This window comes from Rhinoderma darwinii, chromosome 4, assembly GCF_050947455.1.
Source record: "Rhinoderma darwinii isolate aRhiDar2 chromosome 4, aRhiDar2.hap1, whole genome shotgun sequence".
Classification (NCBI taxonomy): domain Eukaryota; kingdom Metazoa; phylum Chordata; class Amphibia; order Anura; family Rhinodermatidae; genus Rhinoderma; species Rhinoderma darwinii.
In genome coordinates this window covers 109,661,939-109,689,741 of record NC_134690.1, presented here as the reverse complement: position 1 = coordinate 109,689,741, position 27,803 = coordinate 109,661,939, and the positions used below count along the sequence as shown (strand labels likewise).

The following is a 27,803-nucleotide window of genomic DNA, read 5'->3' as shown; positions in this document are numbered from 1 at the left end:
ACTTTAGGGCTATATAGATTCTTGCCGCTTGGAGCCAATGACGCACATTTTTCTCTGTCCACTATTTTCCATGGATTTCATGGAAGGAAGATCTTCCATTATAGACTATGTTGATTATTCGAGTGTTAAAATGCTGTTGGTGAACCTGTTGTTGCTCTAATTTACCATGAACATTATTAAATCCAGCAGAGCAGCAAAGTAATTTAACACAATTTTCACAGACTTTGATAAATGGAGTACGAGACTTAAACAAATGCAATTCACCTTTTATGTGTTTCTCATAACTAACGTAAATAATGATTCCAACTGTGCCAGACTGTAATGAAAATTAGATGCATTACAGACAATTTCTGTTTGAATTGTTAAATGTGATTTAGCTTTATGTCAAATTTTATGTTGCTCTGTCACTTTCAAATCCCAGATTTCAGTTTTACGTTGGTTTCAAGGAAAAGCCAATGTTAAATTATTTTACTCTAAAATGGACATCTATCTAGATTTATGTTTTCATTATCATTGTGTTTCCTTTTTTTTTTAAATCTTTTTTTCATTTTTATATGTTAACTCATTATCTTGCTGCTTTATCTTAGAGGGGACCCGTGAGCTCTTCTGACATGTCTGTTTAGTAAATGATTGCATTTTCCATAATTCTGCAAAATCATGTTATTTCATGGGGAATACAAGTATTTATTAACATAGACATGTCAGGAGAGGTGACAGGTCCTCTGTATGTTCACATGTGGTAGACTTAAAATAAAAGTTGCTGTTGTAGAGATGTGCAGTCCTACTCATCTGAATGAGGCTTGCAGAAATCCATGCACATGCTGCAAAAACAGCCCCATTCAGATGTATGGAACAGATGTTTCAGTTGCAGATCTGCCCCTAAGGGTATGTTCACACGTAGTCAACAAAAACGTCTGAAAATCCAGACAGACCCTGCTTTTCAGACGTTTTTTTACCAACTCGCATTTTTTGCGGCGTTTTCACGCCGTTTTCGCGGCGTTTTTTACATCCGTTTTTGGAGCTGTTTTCATTGGAGTCTATGAGAAAACAGCTCCAAAAACGTCCAAAGAAGTGTCCTGCACTTCTTTTGACGAGGCAGTATTTTTACGGGTCGTCGTTTGACAGCTGTCAAACGACGACGCGTAAATAACAGGTCGTCTGCACAGTACGTCGGCAAACCCATTCAAATGAATTGGCAGATGTTTGCCGACGTATTGTAGCCATATTTTCAGACGTAAAACGAGGCATAATACGCCTCGTATACGTCTGAAATTTGGCCGTGTGAACATACCCTTAGGGCTCGTCCACACGCTGCGGAATTGACACATTTTTTTCTAGCCGGAATTTAGAATGGAAGAAAACACAGCAGAATACAGTAGCAGCATAGTGGATGGGATTAAGGCTGGGTTCACACGAGCACATTAACGTCCGTAATGGACGGACGTATTTCAGGCGGAAGTCCCGGACCGAACTAAGTGCAGGGAGCCGGGCTCCTAGCATCATAGTTATGTACGATGCTAGGAGTCCCTGCCTCTCCGTGGAACTACTGTCCCGTACTGAAAACATGTTTACAGGGGTTTTCCAATACTTTGTGTGCTTTTTTTAATCACTGCAACGCTTTCAAATTTATCTATTAACGCCCCCTGAATATCGTTATCTACACTTTTATTTTTTGGTTTACCATTATTCTCTTTTGTTTACTATGAGAGGTTTATTTACCTCTGTGTGATTGTTGTCTTGCTCATCCGGTCATACAGTTCCCGGCATGCACCGCTTGTGTCCCAGCATGCAATGCGCCGGCAGCAGAGACTCATCATGCCTACTACACCCAGCTATAAACAATCTCTGTTGCCATTTTACTGCTCTCATTAGATCAGTGAGAGCTAACTATTAACCTGCAACATATCAGTGCCATACCAAACAACACTCTCTTATTTAATGGTAAAAAAAAATTCATTTGACCCCAGAGCCGGAGTCCCAGAGCAGAGCAGAGCGCTAGTATAGGCTTTGCTCCGGGACTCTGTGGAAACCCCTAACATCACTGTCCATATATGGGCAGTGTTGTCAGGGGCTCCCCCAGAGGTGGAGTCCCAGAGCAGAGCGCTAGTATAGGCTCTGCTCCGGGACCCTGTGGAATCCCCTGATATTACTGCCCATATATGGAGAGTGTGTGGAATCCCCTGACATCACTGTCCATATATGGACAGTGTTGTCAGGGTCTTCCCCAGAGTGCAATCCCGGCAGAGTGCTAGTATAGGCACTTCTTCGGGAGTCTGTGGAATCCACTTCCATCACTGTCCATATTATGGAGAGTGCGTGGAATCCCCTGACATCACTGTCCATATATGGACAGTGTTGTCAGGGTCTTTCCCAGAGCAGAGTCCCGGGCAGAGCGCTAGTATAGGCTCTGCTCTGGGACTCTGTGGATTCCTCTGACATCACTGTCCATATATGGACAGAGTGTGGAATCCCCTGACATCACTGTCTGTATATGGACAGTGTTTTCAGGGTCTTCCCCAGAGCGGAGTCCCGGGCAGAGCGCTAGTATAGGCTCTGCTCCGGGACTCTGTGGAATCCTCTAACCCCAGCGCCGGAGTCCTTGTGAGAGCGCTACTACCAACTGGCTCCTGACATCTGATTCCTTCTGATAGTTCCCGGTCCGCTGCTTGGGGGAGAAAATGACGCGCAGGTGCTGTGATAGCGCAGGAGTGGGCATGCGTGATAAACACTGCTAGTGTTTCTCTCCCCTAGCAGCAGACTGGAAACTATCAGAAGAAAGGGAGTATCCATTTCACCACTTCCCTCAGTGTACAGTGACGTCAGGAATGACGTACCCGTACATTGAGCCGGCCGGAAATCGGAACTCAGATCATGGACGGGCTAGCTCCAGAAGTAAGGATTTTGCTACTGGAGATGCATCACGTGACCAGCGCTGGAATCGGGTGTTAGAAGATGAAATCAAAACGTAAGTATATTACTATGTACAGTGAAATAGAAATTAGTTAATTGCTTCCGGAAAACCCCTTTAAGGCCCTGTTCACATGGAGCATTTTGCAGGCTGAAAAAATCTGCCTCAAAAACCCTTCAGGAATTTTCAGGCAGATTTTGACCAGCCTGCACTTTCTTGCTGTGGTTTTCGTGGCGTTGTTTGCCATTGAGCGTTGCGGGCAAAAAATGCTGCGAAAAAAACGCCTTTTCTGCCTCCCATTGATTTCTATGGTCGGACAGAGGCGGATCCGCAGCAAGAAAAAAAACGCCTCCGCCTCTCATTGAAATCAAAGGGAGGCAGTTTCGGACATTTTTTGGCGCTGATTCCGACACGGTTTCTGCGTGAAAAAACTCAGTGTGAACTGGGCCATATATTGATTTCATGGAATACGTTTGCAGGTCAGAACTGTGTTAATATTAAAATATGCTTCCCCATAGACATAGAGATCAATATATGTATCATATCTATATGAACTTGTAGATAAATAATCTGGTTCTGAGACCCACCGGGTAGTTAACCCACAGAGTGGTACATTTTGCATGTTTTTTCTTTAGTTAAAGGGAAGGTGTCATGAATTTTTTAAATTTTTTTATCATATTGCTTTTAGAATATTAAAATAATTTTTATTTATTTGTGTTCTTGTGTTCTACTTTTTTTCTTACTTTTACTTCTGTATGGGGGCTGCCATTTTTGTTTTCATCTCTGTATGTGTCGATTAACGACACATACAGAGATGGAATACGGCACATACATCCCCATAGAGAGTGCAAACGGGAGCCGTTCCATTCTCTGCAGTGTATGCCGTCTGTGTGGGAACAGCGCATGCGCCGCTCCCACACAGACCAAAACAAAGCTCGTTAGCAGAGCGAAATCCGGCGCCATTTTCATGTGGACCGGAAGCCGCTGCCGGACAGTAAGATGACGACTTCCGGCCACGGCTTCCGGCCATATGTTCAAGGAAGCGAAGACGCAAGGAATAGGAGCGGAGGCGGCAGCGGCGGCAGAAGCAGGTAATTTATGTTTGTGTATGTGATGTGTGTATTATGTTCGTGTTATACTGTCTGCTGAGCACTGTATCTAATCCTCCTACACTGTGCAGTCGCTCAGAAAATGGCGGCACACAGTGTAGGAGGTTTGAAGATTCAAACCCCTCCTTCTCCTAGCACTAGCCAGAATAAGGGAGGGGGATTGTGTGAGGACACTAGAGCGAGGGTGTCTACCCCAAATTTGCAGCATAAAACAATGAGGTTGCTTTACCACATTGACCATGCTGCAATTTTGGGAACTGCTCCCTCTAGTGACCAGCACATGGAAATGTTATAAATTAGAATCTAACTTACACTATTTCCTGACTTGTGAAAAAATTTTAAAATCAAAACAATGTGTAATCATTTAAATAATAATTGTTTAACAAAAAAAATTTTTTTTTAAATTCTAGCGGCACATTCCCTTTAAACCTGGTGTGGATCCTAAGGGGGGAAAGTTTGCATATAATAAAGCGCACTCTGATCTTGGGGGCTGTAGCTGAATGAGCTGCTGTGTTTGTCTACCTTTAGTGCATCCATGAAGAATTATATGTAATCAAAATGAGACACACACCATATTACAAGTCTCGGCATGTCCTGTGCACTAAAAATACATCAATAAAATAGAAATATATAAATGTTTGATAACGTCTTTGTTGTTGTAGAGATCTTACACATGGTGTAAACTTTGGTAACTGCTTTTATATTTTATTACAATCGATGGAGCGGTTCATTGATGCCAGGTGCACAATCCCACACAAGGAAGCTGGTAAATAAGATATGAAGACGTTTTTCCTCCGGTGTAAAGGCCTCTAATCTCCTGCTTCCATTGGCCAATCAGTAAGCAGAAGGCTGTGCCGCTCCCTTTGTGTAATTGTGAGCTACTTGGTCAGGTTTTGCACGTGTTCGCATTGTGTCTGCTCAGTGAAGCCTGGATCTGTCATGTTGAACAAGGTTCCTGAACAGAACAGCATCAAAGAACAAAAGGCTCCAGAATGGATTTATAGCCACGCAGTAAATAGACAAGTTCTCTGGGCAAACAGGAAAAGCCATCCGGTGTGTCATCCTATAGAAATCATATTTCACGGGAAAAAATGATGCTGTTGCTTTAAAGGTTATTAGCCAAAAGATGTAAAGCTTTATTGGCTGCGAGTACTGTTAATTACACTTTGTTGTTAACGGGCGAGCAGGATGTACTGGTGTTACTACTAACGACTTATCAACTAATTAGCACTGTTAGTGGAATTAATCCGGTACAACAATTACTCTCTCCCATGCAAGCACTAAATTAATATAATTTATAATACTCTGCAAAGTAATTGTTTTCTACAAAACAAGCTACAGCAAATGAAATAGGAGCTATGAAATGCTGAGCTGACGCTTACTTACCAATCTATATATATAGAGAGAGAGAGGCCGGGTTCACATGGTGCGTTTTTGTTGCATTTTGAGCCTGCATTTTATTTTGGTAGATAAACTCTCATGGTTCTCAATGGGAGTTCATCAACGAAAACACAAAAAATGAACGCTAAAAAGAAAACAAAAAACATACCATGTGAATCCAGCCGTAGGCAGTGGCTACACTGAGACTTTTTGTAGTGCTATTTATTGATTTTAACTATTGAGCTACAACTGTAGTCCAATACATTAAGTTTCACGCAATCATGTGGACTTCAGCTATCTACAGGTGGCACTATCTGCAGGGGGCCCTACAGGGGCACTATCTTCAGGGGGCTGTATGTGGGGCATTATCTACAGGGGGATCTATGGGAGCAACTATCTACAGGGGAATTTATGTAGGGCACTATCTACAGGGGGCTCTATGGGGGCACTATCTACAGGGGGCTCTATGAGGGGCACTATCTACAGGGGCTTTATGAGGGGCACTATCTACAGGGGGCTGTATGGGGGGGCACTATCTTCAGGGGACACTATCTACAGGGGGCTCTATGAGGGGCACTGTCTACTGGGGGCACTGTTTGTGTGTGGTGCTTTACTTTACAGTCTGTGACAAAATTGTATGGTACTATTATATTCAGAGACTGAGTGCATGGTGCTATTATATTTAGGGGCATAGCTTGTGGCCCCATGAGAATTTTATCTTTGTTTATAGGTGCGGAAATGTTTGAAAAGTGAGAAGCTGAAGACATCAGAGTGGCAAACCGCAGAAATGGGCCATGGCCAGGACTAGTCATCATAGAGGTCTGGACCGGATGGAAAAGAGAAAAAGAACGACTAGAATATGAGATGTCACCTGTGAGTCACTAAATATAAATGTTTATTCTGCCTAACTATTCAGTACTGTAGTCACTGTATGATCTGCAGCCTGATAAAGGGTGGTATCATTTTTTTGTGAAAGAGCAACTCCCAGCATATCCTCACCATTGTTCTGGCCATGCCGGCAGCTGTAGTTTCACACCGTACAAACCTATAAGGCAAGGTTAAACTGAATTAGCAAATGATCTCTGTACAGAGCTGCATTTGTGCTGTTTTATATATGTACAGAGCTTAGTTCTGGTGCTGTATATATGTGGAGAGCTTTGTTCTGGTGCTTTATTTATGTACTGAGTTTGGTTATGGAGCTGTGTATATGTACTGAGCTTTGTTCTGGCGCTGTGTATATGTACTGAGCTTTGTTCTGGTGCTGTTTTTATGTAGTAAGCTTGGTTCTGCTGCTGTATATATGTAATGAGCTTGGTTCTGGTGCCTTATTTATTATTGTGCTTCTTCCAGTGCACACAGTGAATATGCATGCCTATTCTCAATGTGCACAAATAGGTCTATAATTAATAAGTGTAAAATAGTGAGTGCAAGTAGATAGGTATGTCATTTATCTGTATGTATACACTGCAGATTTTATGCAGCATGTGATCAGGATTTTTATAAATGTTATATATTTGTATTAAACAGATTTCCATAACATGTGAACATAAAAATATAGTTTTTTTTCTTTGCTATCTGTCCTCTATCAAACTATAGGGCGTGGGGGGTGCCGATTCACTGTTCGCCTCAGGGAGAAGAAGGGCTAGGTGCACCCCTGGGCAGGGATCAGATATACATTGCAATTGTCAGTAACCCGCCGTGGTAATGCTGCCTTTGTCCTGTCCTCTTCTTCTCCTCTCTGCCTTTTGGACTGGAGGCTGAGCCAGCGGAAGGAGATGAGACAGTGAGGAAAGGACTCCCGCCTCCTACCCAGGCCGGACTCTTCTACACTGCAGTCTCAGCCCGGGAAAAGATATGTCACCAATGTAAATATATCCTAATGAAACTTCCCTGATTAAAAAAGAAAAATTAGCAGTTGATATCCGGCTGCTATCCTACATTGCTTCTAGGGGAGGATACGGTGCCTACAGGTCCATATTATGTTTCAGAAGGGACTCTATACGCCTCTGTGCATGTGGGATTGCTGTGTGTATGAGCCCCACGCCAGTAAAAACACACAAATGTTGAGGTATTTCTGTGATTTGTACATCAGCTGAAACAGGGTTAATTGATCTTTATGGAGATGTACGAGGATGCAGTAATGGATGCCCCCTGCCGTGCCTCCTACTGGGCTCCTTTCTTGAATCATAACCACACAAAAAAAATTGTGGTGAAGGGGGAATAAAAGTCCGTTTCCAGACCGAAAAAGTAACTCTAGCTTTTGAGGTGTTTTAAAAAATACATTAGAGAGAATAAATTGTTATTAATGGCTTTAGTTCCATTAGCAGCAGGAGTGATCTGAAAATAGAGACGGTCAGGTGAGGAAATGTCATCTTCTCTACAGCTTCCCTGCTGCCCTTTAGCAGAATACTGACTATTTTAACCCCTTCCCGCTGCAGCCACTTTTGACCTTCCTGACAGAGCCTTATTTTTCAAACCTGACATGTGTCACTTTATGCGGTAATAACTTCGGAATGCTTTTACCTATCCAAGCGATTCTGAGAGTGTTTTCTCGTGACACATTTGACTTCATGTTACTGGCAACATTTAGTAGATACATCTAGTATTTAATGTGAAAAACATCAAAATGTATCGAAAAATTGCAAAAATTAGCATTTTTTATAAATTTAAATGTATCTGCTTGTAAGGTAGATAGTAATACCACACAAAATAGTTGCTAATTAACATTTCCCATTCATCTATTTTAGATTGGCATAGTTTTTTGAACATCCTGTTTTATTTTTGTTTTTTTTACAATAAGACGTAGCTTTAGCTCAAAGTTTTTCATTTTCTTAACAAATAAAAGGAGAAAAAGCACCCAAACATTTCTAAAGCAATTTCTCCCGAGTACGGCAATACCCCATATGTGGTCATAAACTGCTATTTGGGCACACTGCTGGGCTCAGAAGGGACGGAGCGCCATTTGGCTTTTGGAGTGTAGATTTTGCCGGATTGGTTTCTGGGCGCTATGTTGCAATTGCAAAGCCCCTGTGGGATCAAAACAGTTGAAACCCCCCAGAAATGATCCCATTTTGGAAAATATACCCCTCAAGGTATTCACCTAGGGGTGTAGTGAGCATGTTAACCCCGCAGGTGTTTTCCAGAAATTAGTGTGCACTCGATGTTGCAGAGTGAAAATGGCAATTTTTCCATAGATATGCCAATATGTGGTGTCCAGCTTGTGCCACTATGAAAAGACAGCTCTCTAATTATTATGCTGTGTTTCCCGATTTTAGAATCACCCTACATGTGGCCCTAATCTTTTGCCTGGACATTTGACAGGGCTCAGGACCGAAAGAGTACCATGAGAAGTTGAGTGCTAATTTGGCAACTTACAAAGTATTGGTTCACAATTGCAGGGGCTCTGATGTGAAATAATAAAAAGAAACCCCTGAGAAGTGACCCCATTTTGGAAAATACACCTCTCAAGGCCTTTATTAAGGGGTGTAGTGAGCATTTTGACCCCAGAGGTCTTTACCATAAATGATTGGGATTTGTTCCATCAAATTTTTTTCACTTTTGACCGCTGCATTTAAGGGGTTAATGGTGGGGATCGGAGCTAACTTCATTCCACGCCATTACATCAGGGTGTCAGCTGTAACATACTGCTATCACCCGGGGATGATGGCACGGACTCACCTTCTGAGCTCATGCCATCCATTTGTCGTAAGTATACTACAAATTGCGGGAAGCACTTGCTCTCCATGATGTATACTAACGACAAATGTCGGGAAGGGGTTAAGGATGTTTAATGTATTTGCAGTTATATTTTCTAAAAGTGGTTTCCTCATAAACCAAATTTACATAGATACAACTGGGACCACTTGTATGATACATTTCCATATAAATGGGTGTCTATTTTTGTAAAAAATCTTACTTTCCACTAGTTTGTCTCATGACTCACCTGTATTTCCAGACTCTACTGAAAATGTGGGCAGGCTGTGCGTTTTCCCTGACTTGCTGCCAACTTTCCCACAATTCCCCAGTGCTTTGTAATGCTTCATAATGCTCTATAAGGGTTCAATTAAAGTCAATGGAGTCCATAGAAGTCAATGGATGCGGCCGAGAATGCGCAATAAGAAGAAGAGCATATGTCGGGTTCCGGAAGTAAGACTACATTTCGAGCATGTGCCAAGCAAGGAAAAGCGTTGGTCAGGCAGGAAAACCACAAAGCCGAACTGCACAGACTCGGCCACGTAAGGGACGAAAATGTGATTGACAGGACACTTCTTGCATTGGAGACATGAAATACAAATAATTATATAACTCAGTAATGGTGCAATATTTTAAAATGAAATATATTAGAAAGCTGTTGTAATTTAAAGATGGAAATGTATTCAGGACACTTAGGATTGGTTCCCACGTAGCGTAAAATTTCCGCAATGGAATTCTGAGCGGAAATTCCGCAGCATTTACAGTAGAAGAAAAAGCGAATGATATTTAGAAAATCTCATGCCCGCACAGCAAAAAAAAAAACAACTGCAGAAAAGTTGTGCTAAAGTGTTCTGCGGTGTGACTTTTCAGTTTACGCTGTGGGTTCTGTACAAAGATGCTGCGTGTTTGACCCATTGACTTCAATGGGGAGCAAAAATTCTGCAACAGATTTGTTTTGTTGCGGTTTTTACAGTGTTAATGCAGCGGAAATGCAATACAAAATGCTAAAAATCCGCAGGTGCCCTTATACTTTGCTATAATCAATGCTTAACACTAAAGCTGCAGGTAAAACCGCTGAGGAAAAAACGCAGTGTTTCGGAAGGAATATGCCCAGCAAAAAGGCAGTATCCGCTGCAGATTTCTGTGACAGATTAATCTGCGTTTTTTTTTTTTGTTTTTTTTTTAAGATTCCGCTGCAGATTTTCTTTTGTAGAAAATCCAGTGGATTGTGTGTGGGAATAAGGAAAAATTTATTTCATCGTGCCTTTGGGAAGAAAAAAAAACCGCACCAAACTGCCATGTGAGTATGGTCCTACAGTGACAGCTTTTCTGCTACAATTTGACTTTGGACTGCTGGTCTTCCTGAGGGCTATTAACCCTTACAAATTAGGTTTATATATTTTTTTATGACTGTACAATAATCTGGAAAATGAGATAATCTGTCAATTACCACCGATGCTGGATTTAAAAGAATTTTACTGTAAGGGTATGTTCACACGGCTTATTTTCGTCCGTTTTGCCCAAACGCCCAAAAACGGCTAAAGAACAGAACCCGCAGCACATTCCATTCAAAAAACCAAACCACATTGTGGTGCAATTTTTCAGGCGGAATTTCCGCTGGGGAAAGCAGTGCTAGAAAAAGAAAAAAAATATTCATACTTATACCGGTCGTATTCATGACAACGCGTCTCTCCGTCGTCGTGCTGTCTTGCCTTCCGGTATAATGCTGCAGCACATGTGACCACTGCATCCTGTGATTGGCTGCAGCAGTCACAAGGGATGAAATGTCATCCCAGGAGGCCGGACTGGAAGAAGAACAGAAGAAAGCCTCGCTATGACGATGTCCGGGTGGAAAATATAAGTTTTGTTTTTTCCTCTGCAAAAGTCACAACACTTGGCTATTTGTTGTGAGTTTTACATCTTCATCGAATTCAATGGGGAAAACCAGCAACAGAAAAGCGCCGAAAACAAAGCATAAATTGACATGCTGCAGATTTAAAATTTGCACCACAGGTCAATTTCTGAAAGTTTTCGATGTGTTTTTTCCGCAGCGCGCGCATGAGATTTTCTAAATTCACTTTGAGGCTACTGTAACTGCTGCGGAATTTCTACACACAGTTCTGTTGCAGAGATTCTGAGGCGTTTACGCTACGTGGGATCCCGGCCTAAGGGCACGTCCAGACGTGGCGGAATTGCTGTGGAATTGTCCAGCAGACGTTTTTTACATTTGTTTCAATAAATTTTCTGGCAAGTTAGTTCAGACGTGGCGGAAAACTCCGCTGTGAACCATAGGCTGCGGTGCAGAATTTTCCCTCCGCAGCATGCACTGTCTGTTGCGGAGAAGCAGCGGAATTTCACTGCGGATTTCAGCCTCTGCAATGCAAAAACTGAAATCTGTGGCAAGTCCGCTTTGTTTTCTGCAACGTCTGAATTACCTGTCAAATATGCAAATGTTGCTGCAGATTCGTTGCGTAATTGCCCCAAATCTGCACCAACATTTGCAGCGGAAAAACTCCGCCACGTGTGAATATGCCCAAAGGGTATGTGCACACGACCTCTTTTCAGACATAATGGAGACGTTTTACACCTCGAATTACGCCTGAAAAGACGGCTCCAATACGTCAGCAAACATCTGCCCATTGCTTTCAATGGGTCTTACGATGTTCTGTGCAGACGAGCTGTCATTTTACGCGTCGCTGTCAAAATACGGCATGTAAAATCACGCCCGCGGCAAAGAAGTGCAGGACACTTCTTGGGACGTAATTGGAGCCGTTTTTCATTGACTCCAATGATAACCAGCTCCAATTACATCCGTAAAAGACACACTTGCAAAAACGTCTGAAATTCAGGAGCGGTTTTCTCCTGAAAACAGCTCCGTAATTTCAGACGTATTTTGCGCTGTCGTGTGCACATACCCTTATAGTGCTCTTCCGGATACCTTTATCCAACACTACTGAAGTGTAGCAGATCCCACTTCTCAGTACAGCAGGATCCTGCAACAAGAATAAAAACTAAAGGAATAACGGAAATGGCAAATGTATGTAACCGTATAGGGGGTGGCACGGTTTCTAAGGATTACAGTTAACATAATGCCCACACCCATACACATGTAGTGGCATAGTATCTATGGCATTGCTATCTATTTATTGATGTATATAAAGATTAGTTATTGTCATTCGTGGCCATATATCTAAAAGTACAAATAAAAACAACATATTTGACTATAAAGGTTTATTACCAGAGGGTGGAAGACAATGCAGCACAGAAGATGGGGGAGTGGTACAAAACAACGTTCTAGAAACATGACCCGCACTGGGACTACCAGGGATTACATGACCCGCACTGGGGCTACCAGGGATTACATGACCCGCACTGGGGCTACCAGGGATTACATGACCCGCACTGGGGCTACCAGGGATTACATGACCCGCACTGTGGCTACCAGGGATTACATGACCCGCACTGTGGCTACCAGGGATTACATGACCCGCACTGGGCTACCAGGGATTACATGACCCGCACTGGGCTACCAGGGATTACATGACCCGCACTGGGGCTACCAGGGATTACATGACCCGCACTGGGCTACCAGGGATTACATGACCCGCACTGTGGCTACCAGGGATTACATGACCCGCACTGTGGCTACCAGGGATTACATGACCCGCACTGGGACTACCAGGGATTACATGACCCGCACTGGGGCTACCAGGGATTACATGACCCGCACTGTGGCTACCAGGGATTACATGACCCGCACTGTGGCTACCAGGGATTACATGACCGCACTGTGGCTACCAGGGATTACATGACCCGCACTGGGACTACCAGGGATTACATGACCCGCACTGGGGCTACCAGGGATTACATGACCCGCACTGTGGCTACCAGAGATTACATGACCCGCACTGTGGCTACCAGGGATTACATGACCGCACTGTGGCTACCAGGGATTACATGACCCGCACTGGGGCTACCAGGGATTACATGACCCGCACTGGGGCTACCAGGGATTACATGACCCGCACTGTGGCTACCAGGGATTACATGACCCGCACTGTGGCTACCAGGGATTACATGACCCGCACTGGGGCTACCAGGGATTACATGACCCGCACTGGGGCTATCAGGGATTACATGACCCGCACTGGGGCTACCAGGGATTACATGACCCGCACTGGACTACCAGGGATTACATGACCCGCACTGTGGCTACCAGGGATTACATGACCCGCACTGGGGCTACCAGGGATTACATGACCCGCACTGTGGCTACCAGGGATTACATGACCCGCACTGTGGCTACCAGGGATTACATGACCCGCACTGGGGCTACCAGGGATTACATGACCCGCACTGGGGCTATCAGGGATTACATGACCCGCACTGGGGCTACCAGGGATTACATGACCCGCACTGGACTACCAGGGATTACATGACCCGCACTGTGGCTACCAGGGATTACATGACCCACACTGGGGCTACAAGGGGATTACATGACCTGCACTGGGGCTACCAGGGATTACATGACCCGCACTGTGGCTACCAGGGATTACATGACCCGCACTGGGGCTACCAGGGATTACATGACCCGCACTGGACTACCAGGGATTACATGACCCGCACTGTGGCTACCAGGGATTACATGACCCGCACTGGGGCTACAAGGGGATTACATGACCCGCACTGGTGCTACCAGGGATTACATGACCCGCACTGGGGCTACCAGGGATTACATGACCCGCACTGGGGCTACCAGGGATTACATGACCCGCACTGGGGCTATCATGGATTACATGACCCGCACTGGGGCTACCAGGGATTACATGACCCACACTGGGGCTATCAGGGATTACATGACCCGCACTGTGGCTACCAGGGATTATATGACCCGCACTGTGGCTACCAGGGATTACATTTCGGGAATTCTATCATCTGACATGTAAAATCAGTGGGGGTTTCAGCATCCAGAACCCCAGATTTATTTTTGACCACTCGTTTTACATTTTTTCAAATTCCACTTTACTAGGATGCACATAAACCACACACTCCATCCACTGCTGTGAAAGTTGGGATGATTCTAAACCCCGTGCATGCAGGAACTTCCGACGTCTGTTATCAGTAAACTACAGTGCCAGCCTATACATTATTGCGCGAGCTTCTATGAGTTCCCTACAGTAGTCTTCGACCTCTGCTGCCATAACGAGAGCGCAACAACGGTTACAAAAGCTGAAGCGTGACATGTTGTATGGCCGCCCACCGGGCCGCACTTCTTATACGTGGTTTCCTCGTATTTACTATTCAGGCAGAAGGAAGTTACGCTCCAATTGTATACTTTGCCCATCCCAAGATGGCGACAGGGAGCGCTCACGTCACGTCTTTACACATAAACCTCGCCCACCTTGTCACATGACCAAACAAGAGTCCCCCTTCTCTCAGTTACGAAGCTCGGCCACGCCCCCTGCTCGCGTCTGTTGGCTCTGGAGCTCCCGAGCCGCCTCTGTCAGTAAGTTCAGAGCTGCTTGTTCGCGGGGACCGAGGACGACGTGGCTTCGGGGGGGACTCCACCGACCCGAGCATCCACGCTAGCGGCCTCGGCTACGAGCTGGCCCCGCCGGTGCTCATTCAGCGGCCGTGGGAGGGCGAAGCCGCCGCCGCTTCCCTCCTTCTTCGGGAGGGAGGCTGAAGTGAGAGCGGGACCATGTTGCGCCTTGTTTCTCTGAAGTTCGGCCGCCTGTGTCGCTATGTGAAGCTGTTGTCCGCGGCCATCCTGCTGGTGGTCATGCTGCTCAACACGCACTCCCTGCTCGCCTCCTTCCAGCGCAACGAGCTCACCGACCGCCGCTTCCTGAGCCTGAACAAGTGCCCGGCGTGCTTCGGGACCAGCTGGTGCCGCAAGTTCATAAACGGGCAGCTCAGCTTCGAGGGCTGGGGCAGGGTGCGCCTCCTCGACTTCTTCAACGTCAAGAACGTTCACTTCGCGCAATACGGGGAGCCCCGGGAAGGCAGCCGCCGCGTCGTGCTCAAGCGCCTGGGCTCCAACCAAGAGCTGGCCGAGCTCGACCAGAAGATCTGCAAGAGGGCGACTGGGCGGCCCCGCTGCGACCTCATTAAGGCCATGGATAAGACCGACTTCGCCCGGCTCAACGGAGACGTCCGGCTTCTCACCCCGGACGTGGTAGAGGGCTGGTCGGACCTGGTGCACTGCCCCTCGCAGCGGCTGCTGGACAGGCTGGTCCGCCGATATGCCGAGACCAAGGACTCCGGCAGCTTCCTTCTCAAGAACCTAAAGGACACCGAACGTATGCAGCTGCTGCTCACCCTGGCCTTCAACCCGGAGCCGCTGGTGCTGCAGGTAAGTGTGCCCACCAAAGTTTACTGAACTGCTGGGGGCGCTGCCCTGCCGGGGATCCCGTGCTGCCGGTCACTGGCGGCTGAGTAACTAGTGTCCCGTCATGTGTTCTCCCTTCACTATCATAGAAGTGCTAGCCCCCCTCCGGCGTGTGCCCCTGCCGTAGCAGTTCTAGCCCCCCCCCCCTGACATGTGTACGGCCTACTAAGCTATTATAAAACTGCAAGTCCCGTCATGTTCCTTGTCCTAGAACTACAACTTCCAGTATGTGACTTCTGTACTTAGCAATCGAAGAACTACGGTACCAGTGTGTATCTTCTCTCTTGTCAGCTGCAGTGGAACTACACATCCCAGCATGCATCTTCCTAGCTGGGGTAGGCCTGCAGGTCCCAGCATGCACATTGTTCAGATATTATAGAACTAAAAGTCCCAGGCGGTGTTCCTGTGTGTTTTTTTTTTTTTAGCTGCGGTGAAATTATTTGCCTCAACATGTATGCTGGTGTTGCCCTACTACACTTGTACGTGCCCTAGCATGCCTGTCTAATCCCCAGCTGTGGAACTACATGTCCCAGCGCGCTGCCTGTCTAGTCCGTTGTTGTAGAACTGCAGGTCCCAGCGCGCTGCCTCTCTAGTCCGTTGCTGTATCCAGCGCGCTGCCTCTCTAGTCCGTTGTTGTAGTACTGCGGGTCCCAGCGCGCTGCCAGTCTAGTCCGTTGTTGTAGTACTGCGGGTCCCAGCGTGCTGCCAGTCTAGTCCGTTGTTGTAGTACTGCGGGTCCCAGCGCGCTGCCTGTCTAGTCCGTTGCTGTAGTACTGCCTGTCCCAGCGCGCTGCCAGTCTAGTCCGTTGCTGTAGTACTGCAGGTCCCAGCGTTCTATGTAAAGCTCTGGTGAAACTGCAATTTTCTAAGTGCAACTATGTAATCTGTGACTTCCCAGCAGTGGCTGGAGGACATGTCCCAGCACATGACCTGTAACATTCAGGGTATGTGCACACACACTAATTACGTCCGTAATTGACGGACGTATTTCGGCCGCAAGTCCCGGACCGAACACAGTACAGGGAGCCGGGCTCCTAGTATCATACTTATGTACGATGCTAGGAGTCCCTGCCTCTCTGCAGGACAACTGTCCCGTACTGTAATCATGTTTTCAGTACGGGACAGTAGTTCCACGGAGAGGCAGGGACTCCTAGCATCGTACATAAATATGATGCTAGGAGCCCGGCTCCCTGCACTGTGTTCGGTCCACTACTTGCGGCCGAAATACGTCCGTCAAATACGGACGTAATTAGTGTGTGTGCACATACCCTCAGGTATACCTCAGCTTCAAGTCAAAGCATGTAACCTGTGCCTATGTAGCTGCTGTGGAACTACAAGTCCCAGCGCAGTGAGCCTGGCTATAACAGTTGTATTGCCATGACTGAGCAGTCTGCAGCCGGGAATCTGTGGCACTATAGCATTTGAATTTTCGGAAAGTTTGTGCCGGACGTGATTGTGACTTGAGGGGGGAGTTGGGCGTAGTAGTTATCTGGGGTGTGATGACTTCTCTGGTGGTAGTCTTTCTGTAGGTCATCAGCGGTTCAGATGTTGCTCTGCTATAGGGCACTGGATTGGTATGAAATAATTGTAAATTGGTAATGTGGCATAAATCGGTGTTGCGTCTGTGGACAGTGGGATTACAGCCGGTTAATGTCAGTGGGTTCAGTCATTTACCAATTATCTGTGTCAGTCACTGGATGATTGAAATGACAACTGTCTTATGTCTGCGGGCACCTTTAGTCTTCGTGGATCAGTGCCCGGTACTGAACTGTTGTTGGCGTCTAGTAATCTCTTGGGCTCTGGTTACGTTTGTGTTCTTTTCCACCAGTTTTCCGTTGCTGTTGAACAGCCAGAACGTATTCTACACTTTTCTATCCAGTGAGAGAGAACAGAAACCTGACCAACCCATCATAATGTATCACTCCTATCCATCATAAATCCCTTAAAAACACAGAAGCCATGAAACCGGTGTGAACAGAGGCTTGAATGGCTCCACTTCATCATGTTTAGGTTTTGAGGTCAGGAAATGAATCTGGGTTCAGTTTGTCCTCTGTATGATGCTCCTGTGTTTTCTCTAACAACCACTTAAACCGTATTTCACCAATTACCATGAACTCTGTATCAGCCATTACCTAGGTCATGCATTGAGGTGGGCCCCTGCCAGTCCCCTTCACAGCCAATCCGGCTTCAGTAATGACACTACTTAACTAATACTGGTGAAATGCGTTGGGTAACAAGGGTTAGATTGTCATGTACCTGGCACAGGGTCACTCATTTCAGGGCAGCTACCCTCTTACTGTAGCAGAGCGAGCAATTAGGGGCACAATCTTTTATCATGCATCCCTGTATGTTTCCCTCTCACTTAATCCTAATATCAGAAGCTGTTTTATATATTTATCCTGGTATTAGGATTTAGTGATTCCTCCGGTGCATGGGGCTTATTTTTCAGATTTGTGATCTTGACTTGATTCCCCTTTATCTCCAGTGACTCTCTACCCTAGAAGTGACTGTGATCATAAGACATGTGGGCTAGAAATGGATTCTCTACAATATCTGCTATATAAGACTGCTTGCCTGTGAGTTTTAATCTCTGTGAAGTCTTTGCATGTGTGAGGTTATTGGATTAGTGTCCTCGTCCTGCATACATCCTGTGATCGCCTGTTCGTGTAGTGCGCCCCTCACTGGCGGGAGTCTATGGCTACTTGGCTTTCATTATCTAGTGGTAGCCAGCACCCTGTGTGACATGTCACGTTCAGCACGCTGGACTATGCCTGACATAAATGGGTGTTCTTTAGTGCCAGTGAATGGCCGAGTTGTGTACTGATGATCATAGCATCTTCCTGTGTGTGTCTCTGGTCTCCAGTGTTATGGCATGGGTGATGTGATGACAGGATTATGTGACAAGTCCTGCTGCCTGGGAATGAGAGAGCTCGTGTCACCATGTTAAATGTACGGGCTCTGTCCATTATTCTGCCCTGCAGTAACTACAGTATTCAGACATAGACAGTGGATCAATACCTGAGTAACAATTACACTTTGTGCCATACTTCCCGCCGGAGAGCTGCGCTTATTGTGACGCAGTTGTGCACTCTATTTGGATGTACCACACGTGTATGAGTTCAGATCTACATTGCATTTCAGTCTTGTATAGGTTTTGTGTAGTTATAACACACTGTTGGGGGATCCGTTGTATATCAGCATTATGTTCCTGCACCTTTTCCTCCAGTGATACATAGATGGAAATATTTACTTTGCTCACAGAATGTAGTAAATGTATACATGTGATTTACAGCACGGTCTTGTTTCCCTTCCTTTCTACTCATGTATAATTTTGGCAGAAAGCATCCTGTGACAATATGCTGTGCGCTTGTCCTGTGAGGCCGCTAGTGGAAGTGAATAAGTAAACCTATTGGGAAGGTACCAGTGCAGTAGATGGCAGTGCTGGGTCGCTTTATCAGAATTCTCCAGTTTGTGCAGAAACACTTTATATAACTTTACATTGTCATCTTCTAATGATCGCTGGCGATCAGCGAGGTTCAGTGGCTGTCACTTCCAGCTGTCCTTGTGTTGCAGATTGTATGCAGCCTGTGGTGACATGGGTGGGGGGTATGGGGTCTTTTCTCCATTTTTCATATTTGCAACAAAAGTAAGTCTTAGGCTGGGTTCACACGACCTATTTTCAGGCGTATTATGCCTCGATTTACGCCTGAAAATACGGCTCCAATACGTCGGCAAACATCTGCCCATTCATTTGAATGGGTTTGCCGACGTACTGTGCCGACGACCTGTAATTTACGCGTCGTCGTTTGACAGCTGTCAAACGGCGACCCGTAAAATGACTGCCTCGTCAAAGAAGTGCAGGACACTTCTTTGGACGTTTTTGGAGCCGTTTTCTCATAGACTCCAATGAAAACAGCTCCAAAAACGGACGTAAAAAAACGCCGCGAAAAACGTGAGTTGCTCAAAAACCGTCTGAAAATCAGGGGCTGTTTTCCCTTGAAAACAGCTCCACATTTTCAGACGTTTTTGGTCACTACGTGTGCACATACCCTTAGTCTTTGTTCACATCTGCGTCAGTGCTCTGTTCCATCGGAGCTTTCTGTTGCAACGGAGCCCTGACCGACAAACTGAAACCATAGGTTTCCATTTCCATCACCATTGATTTCAATGGTAGTCGACTACGGTATTCATCCCGTCAAAACGACAGAACCCTTGCACAACTGAGACTAACTGAAACCATTGGCATCGGATCAGTCACCATTGTAATCAATAGTGATGGAAACGAAAACCTAGGGTTTCAGTTTGTCAGTCAGGGCTCTATTCTGATGGAACATCGGAACGGAGCCCTGACGCAGATGTGAACGAAGCCTTAGTGAATTATTTGTTTTTTGTTTTTCATCATTTAAGTCAATGGATACAAAATGTCATCTTTACACGAGTTATCGGCTGCAGTTCGGGCACGCTGCAGTTGTGAGGTCTCCAGCGCCCTAAAGTGTGGAACAATTTCAAGTTTAGCGCATAAGCGTTTGAGATTGCATATGTGATCAACATGACTTCTATAGTTCTAGAACACAGGAACGTTTTCATGTTCCTCCTACAGTGTCGTGTTTTACTATAAAAGGCAATAAATAGCATCATAATCTCATACATGACCCCAGCATTTGTGTTATGACCTTTATTTATTACTGGAAATATTGCATACATGTGACTTGAGTTAACTTCATATTGTGTGTGTATGTAAGGGTTAAATACTAAGATCTATAAAGATGGAGGAGGTAGTTCCGTAGCGTTTTCTTTTTTGCTTGCAGTGAACATGCTTTGATTCCTGTGATTGATGGATTAAACCCCATAAATCTGCAGCTTTTCTGAATTCCCTGCAGATTCTATCCCAGACAACGATCCACAGCTCGGGATGTATGTGGAGCGCAGTACAGGGACTGCTGCCACATATTCCCAGCGGAGCCGTCTCCTACTGATCTGTCTCCATTTGTGTGGATGGCTGGTTAGAGCGCTTAGCTTGATGTGTGCTTTATAAGATGTGATCCATAGACTAACATCAGCTGCTGCTCTTATTTTATGTTGATCCATGACTTTGTACATAGTGTTTTGTAAATTACATTTGTAGATTATTGAAGTTGTCAAATTTGTAATTAAAAAAAGAAATATATAAAGTTGTCCTGACTGAGGCTTGTGATGTTTATACTTTAAAAATTGTTCTTATTTCACTTAGAACCGTTTTATTGTTGGTATTGCAGTAGATTTTTACTTGAAGGATAACTAAACGTTTGATAAATGTCTGACATGTCATAGTGACGTGTCAGAAGTTTTGATTGGTGGTGGTTAAAGCACGGAGACCCCCCCCCCCCCCCACCAATTCCTCAAACGAAGCGGCAGAAGGGCTCGTGTGAACACTTAGCCGCTTTGTGTCTGTTCGGCTTTTACCAGAAATCAATGTATCAGAGTACGGGCTCAATAGAAAGTTTGAGCCTGTACTCTGGAAAGTCGACGTATCAAACAGAAATGAAGTAGCTGAGCGCTCACACAAACACTTCTGTTACTTCTTCGTTTGAGCGATTGGTGGGGGTCTCAGTTCTCGGACCAATCAAAATTTCTGATCGATCACCTTGACATGTCAGAAGTTTGTCAAATATTTAGTTACACTTTAAAGCGACCCTCCGGTCTCAGGACTTAATTATAAATGTGATTGGGTATATGGAGTAATGTTACCTGGTGCCCTCTAGTTGTGACCCTATTCTCTGGATCAGCTGTTTTAGGCTCCCCTCTGTGTTGTCTCAAAATGACCACAGCACTTCTCAGACTGAGTCTAAGACACTCCCTCTGTTCACGGATTGGACGGAACTCACGTGAGCAGCTGTGGCCAGTCCCAGAACAGTGGGAGTGTCTCAGACTCATAGTCTAAGAAGTGCAACAGTGCAGAGGGGACCCTAAAACTGCTTATCCACGGCAGAGTGGCATAACTGAAGGACATCAGGTAATGTTACTCCATATACGCTATATCTTTAACATTTTGTCCCGGGACCGGAGGGTCGCTTTAAAGTGTAACCAAATGTTCGACAAACTTCTGACCTGTAATAGTGACATGTTAGATGTTTTGATTGGTTGGGGTCCGAGCACGGAGACCCCCACCAATTGCTAAAACGAATCTGCAGAAGCGCTTCTGTGAGCACTCAGCCGCTTCGTTTCTATTTGGACTTTTCCAGAAATCAATCCATCGGAGCACGGCTCAATAGGAAGTCTACGAGCCCGTACTCCGATTCATCGGCTTTCCGGATAAAGCCGAACAAACAAAGCGCTTCTGTCGCTTCTTTTGAGCTATTGGTGGGGGTCTTAGTGCTCGGACCCCCACCTATCAAAACTTCTGACATGTCACAAGTTTATCGAACGTTTAGTTAAACTTTAAGCCTTTTTCCCACAAAAAATAATTTATGGAATATCTTTTTGCTATGGCATAAATGTCTGATCAGAGGGGTGTGACCAATGGAGGACCCCACCAATCCATAGAATGTAGTGCTCAGTTGCCTGTTTCATTATCACTCTGTTTTACATTCACCTAATCTGAAGCCGTGAAAATGCTGTGAAGTGGAGTTAGTTTTTAATTTGACGATCGCTGGCTAGAATGGTGATGTCATGTGGTGATGGACGACATATCGTTGTTCGATGAGCCCATAAAACTGTTGACAGCATTGTATAGGGGAAGGGGAGCGCAGTTTAACGATGCCTGTTATCAGTCCCGAAAGTAGCATGAACAAGAAATAAACGCTTAATGCCGCCATGCTGCAGTTGCAAGTGCCACACTATCTGCTCTGAGTGACGGCTTTAGAGTCCAATCAGGAGACCGCTAGAGCTGTCACTCAGAGCAAGAGAGAGGAGGGACTGGCAGCGATGAGAACCTGGAGCACTTGAACATCAAGCAGGGCCGTCTCAGCGGCACTTGCGATAGCATTTAAACTTTTTGTTTTTTCTTGCGTGAAAGTTGCATGACCGACACAACCGGTATCGTTACACTGCTCTCCACCTCCTCTATATAGCGCTGTCAGCCGTTTTCGTGGCTCAAAACTACTAACCGATTCCCATTAAATATGTCTGAGTAATATTTTTAATCTGCTTAAGAACAGATCTGAAAGCAACATGTCTTCTATTATAACCAAACCAAAAATACAAAAATAGCGATGCAAAACGCAATGGTGTTGTATCAAATCTAAAATAAACTTTATTGAAACTACTAAAATAAAGCATATAAAAAGGTCCACAGACACACTAACAGAAAGACGACCATCGAATAAACTCCTGTATACATGAGTCAGAGAATAAGGTATGGCGTACATACACAGACCAAATGCAGACAGAAAAACAGTACAAAATAGTGTATAAATATATATTCAACAATAGTCTGTATAGGAGAAATATTGAGCAGTGGGTAACCATACTGACCCATAAAGTGCTGGAGTACTTAAATGGACGTCCACCCTGACACGCGTTTCGGTGCACTTGCCTTCGTCTGGGGGTGGCGTCATACTAATATATGCTGCCTTTTAAAGGTAAAACTAGCCAATTGTATTGTGAGAAGCCAGGTGTGTGTCTTCAATATTAGTAACAGCACACTTACCGGTATAATTACCGGACGCACAGACCCAGCGCCATGTCCGCCAGCCAACCGGAAGTTGTGAGAGCACCACAACATGTGCACGTGAGCGCGTGTTAACGTGGTCACACGCGCTGTTGCCATGGCGTGGCACAAACATAAACCCAGAGGTGGGGAGGACATTCCACACTGCACGTGCGTCACCGGAGGTGCATATGACAGTAGGGAGACCACAAAAAATACACCATGTACGGCACAGGAAAGTGATACGTCTAGTTTTACCTTTCCACCCCCCCCCCCTTTTTTTTCCCTCTGTTCTGATTTTATTATGTGATGTAGGTTATACTGGTACCTTTAATATGTTAGTCATTGGTAATTCTTTGAATATAAATGTTCTTTGACTGGCTACCGAGCTCTACGGCCTCAGAGTGATGCTATACAGCAGTGTACATACGGCACCCGACAGAGCCTGTCCTCTAGGAGCAATCCCATCGAAGAATACCTCTCTACATACATTAGCCAATTATTTTTTTTGTCCTATTTGTATGGAGTTTAAAAGAAAAAACAAAACCAATGCCTCGGTATGAATTTGCACTATAATGGAGGCAGCGATTCACATTACAAACCTCTCCCATTGCAGCGGATAGAAGGCTGTAATACTGGGAACGGTGGCTACTGCTGCGTCAGCTGTTCACAGTACGAGCAGTGACTGGAATGAAGTGGAAGCAGCACTCATACGAGCGATGCGGCCCCTTCAAAACATCTGATCGGCGGGGGTCGGACCGCAAGTGCTCCGCTATTAATGGCCTACCCTGCGGATTGGCAATCAATTTTTAGGGACTGGAAAACCCCTTTAACCAGCTGTACAAGCTCCTAGTAGCAAAATGGCCTGCTTTTGTATGGTTCATTTCTAAAGTTGTCCTAGGTTTACATCCAGATAATACCTTCTGTGGGATTAAAGGAATAACATCGATGTTTGATTTGAATGCAATAAGACTAATGGAAATTGTGGAAAAACTCTAAAGTGAACAGCCAGAAAGGATTGAGAATGCTGAGCAGAGCACTTTGGATGGTTGACTCCCATAGTTACATAGTTAGTACGATTGAAAAAAGACACATGTTCAACCAAGGGACGGGAAAAACTTCTACACATTGACTTCATTCTGTCTGTTTTACTAGGTTTTGTTCCTTTCTGACCCTTGCAGGTTCTCGTTCGGAGCCGACATATTCGAGTGCCCTTTTTCTCTGACATTTTGCTGCTGCAGATGCATTTTTTTTTAATATCCAAACTGCTGATCAATTCCTTATCTGTATGTTGTTACCTTGGTTAATGGCATACCTGCAGGCATAGGGGCATGGCTGGATTAAGACTTGTTGACTTGCTTTTCTTTTCCGATCAGTATCCATATCATAACTGTAACATTACTGCAGGATCCTATAGTCTATTAATGTGCAGGATTGTTACAGCTTAGAAAGTGATGAGAACAATCTAGCGAGTCTATGCAGTGTGGGATTACTGTACGTACTGAGGCGATTTTGGAGCTTATCTTGTCAGCTATTTGTAGTACGGATTATGGTAAAGTAGCAGTGCTTACAAAATTGTACCAATCACTGATGTTTGTAATTTGATTTAATCTGTCCCCGTGCTTTTGGATCCTGAGGTTTTTTTGTTTGTTATAGGGGACTATTTACTGCACAATTTCTAGACCATTCTTCCCTGCTCATTCATATCCTTGATGTCAATCTAGTCTGGCCGTTTCTCAAATGTAATCATCTATCCTTTGGTCTTTTTCTTGATTTAGATACCATGATATCTCTTAAACTGATTTTAAAACTTTACAATTACAACAATCTTCAGAGGTTGTTCCTAATAAATCTCCTGGCCATATGTCTTATTAGGGCATTTTGAACGTCCTAGAATGGGGGACTGCTCTTCGCACAAATGAAGAGTTGCTATAAAGAACCACCTCCTGTTCTAGTGAGCTCTGTGTGGTCTTCTATTTCAATTGGCACCCTATAGTACTTCATGTGTGACTCGCTGTAGCTTGCCATGGCAATGACTGCTCATAGTCAAGGGATTCAGCTGCTAGACCTTAGTTGGTTTGCTTTTGCAATGCAGGTGGGATAACCCCTTTTGGGCCTCACTCACGTGGCAGAGTTGGGTGTAGCAGGCTGTGCAGCAGAAAACTGAGATCCCTACTGCTCTCTAAGCCGCCGTGTGTCACTCTCCCCTAGAAGCAATGGTTTTACGGGAAAATACCTACGCTTTACGGCTTGCAGAGGAGGATGTTGTGGACAGGCGAAGGCCAGCAGCACGGGACAGAAAGAACAAAGTATATTACACTGGTTGTAATCAGTTTTACTGATCCTAGAGAATTTAAAGAAAAAAAACATTTCTTAGTTTAACGTTTTTTTTTGGGGAAGTGGGGTGACCCCAAATACAGTTCCTATGACCTTTGAAAAACAAACTGGAGGCTGCTCTTGCGCCTCTATAACCCCTGTCCCGAACTCCCTGTTGAGAAGGGTTACCTTACATGGTAACGGAGGTTGTCACAAACTGGCTGTGGTACAACGGAAAAGGCTATGGTGCAAGAGCTTGTTTTTCTGTTGGCTTCCTGCACACGGGACGGAAATGCTATGGAATTTTTTTTGCCGAAATTCTGTGCTGTTTACGGAAGATCTTCTGAAGCAATGGCTGAATGAAATAATACTTTAAAACTTCAGACAAGAAACGACTTAAGGCCCCATGCACCCGACTGTAAAAAATCTCCGTAATTGCGGACCGTAGTAAGATCCGCAATTACGGACCCGTTCGGTTCTATTGGCCACAGACACCTTTCCGTATCGCTACGGATAGGTGTCCGTCCTGTAGAACTGTGCCGGGAATTATGGAGCATGTCCTACTTTTAGTATTTTACGGGCTGTGCTCCCATACTTTGTATGGGAGAACGGCCCGAAAATGCGGGCCGCGGCCGGCCGTCGTTATGGGTGCGGCCGTGGGCGTGAGACCGAAGAATGGTCTTCTCAAAAAAAGTTGAAGTCTTTAATAGAAGTTTTTAGTCAAACAAGTGCCATATAAGTGCGTATTTTCAGTGTTTTTTTTTGTTTTGCTGCCTCTTAACATTTTTGGAAATTTTTTCTGGATTTCTAAAAGCATAAATAAATATCTGATAAAATGATTGTCTTGTATACGAAGCTTTTTGAATATCTGCAATCTGCATAATTTACCAGAGTTTATTGCCTATAATTGCTCGCACTTGACAATTCTGCCGCATCGGGAAATGATTGATTCAGCTTTTATGGCTAATGTACAAATCTTTGACATCTGCTGTCTGAGATCTTCCTGTTCTGAGAAGAGATTATCCCCTGTATATTTGACAGACTGGAATAATTAAAGCATGGTGTCCTGCCTTTGGTTTACCAGCTAACTTCTGGAATATACTGTACAGCTGTCACTTAATCCATAACCCAATTTATAATGAAGGCCCCGGTGTTGCTACTGAAGTTGTCATTTCTTTAGGCCTCATACCTACTTCAGTTATTTTTTTCAGGGTGCTATCTGTTTTTTTTTACGGATAGCACACTGACGCTATGGGGCCAAGCACACTTCCGTTGTTTTAATGGAACCGTGTGGCCGTTCCAACAAAAATAGAACAGGTCCTACTCCTGTCCGTTTTTGACTGAACAGTCCGGCCATTCCATTCATTTAGTCCGTTGAAACAACGGACTGCACACAGAAGCCATCCGTGTGCGGTCAGTGTTTCACAGATCCATCATTAGTGGCCATACAACGGGCAACGGATGTGTGCATGAGGCCCTACAGATTTAATAGCTGATGGAAGTCTTCTATTTATGTTCTTTACTTGTTAGCCTAAGTTCACACAGAGTTTTTTTGCAGGCGGAATTTCTGCCTCAAAATTACGTTTGGAAGTTTGAGGCAGATTTTCCTCTCCCTGCACGCCGATTTTCACTGAGGGCATAGAACACCGCAAAATACGATTTCTCTGTCATAGAGGTCAGAGGCGTAAACGCCCGTAGATAGGGCATGTCCCTTCTTTCTCCCGCGAGGCGGTTTTACCACTCCCTGGTGAAAACCGCCCCGCCTCCCGTTGAAATCAATGGGAGGCATTTTAGGGCCATTTTTGACAAGTTTTGCGGCGCGGATTCCGGGTAAAAAAACTCAGTGTGAACATAGCCTTATAGCTTGTTTTCTGTTAATTGTAATATTTGTTATTTAGCTGGAAAACAACTAAAAATAGTATTGATGTTCAATATACAAAGTAAATGTATAGAGGAAGAAAATAACTGGCACTCCCCAGCTTTAGGCTGCAAAAATTGGCCGAAAGTGCCTCCCATTGATTTCAATGGGAGGAGGGGGCGTAACCGCGCGAAGATTGGGCATGTCCCTTCTTTCTCCCGCGAGCCGGTTTTACCGGCTCGAGAAAACCGCCTCCGCCTCCCATTGAAATCAATGGGAGGCATTTTCGGCCGGTTTTTGGCGAGTTTTACGGCGCTGTTTCCACGTCAAAATTCAGCGTGAACCCAGCCTTAGAGAGACTCATTATTGAGACCTCAAAGCACTATTTGAATTTGGGGTAAAACTGCCCTCACGCTTTGAGGCCTCTTAGGGTATGTGCACACGATAGCAGGCATTTATGTCTGAAAAGACACTGTTTTCAGGAGAAAACAGCTGCCTTGTTTCAGACGTAAATGCTCCTC

At 45.0% G+C, this 27,803-nt stretch overlaps 1 protein-coding gene across 1 annotated transcript in view; it reads left to right on the top strand.

Moving 5' to 3' along the window:
* The first annotated feature begins 14,522 nt into the window (after positions 1–14,522).
* DIPK2A (divergent protein kinase domain 2A) overlaps positions 14,523–27,803 on the top strand; it is a 38,573-nt gene continuing 25,292 nt past the window's right edge. The window contains exon 1 of the mRNA XM_075861457.1: positions 14,523–15,445. Within this exon, the coding sequence (XP_075717572.1) occupies positions 14,792–15,445 (654 nt within the window). The 5' untranslated portion in view covers positions 14,523–14,791. The remainder of the gene's footprint in view (positions 15,446–27,803) is intronic.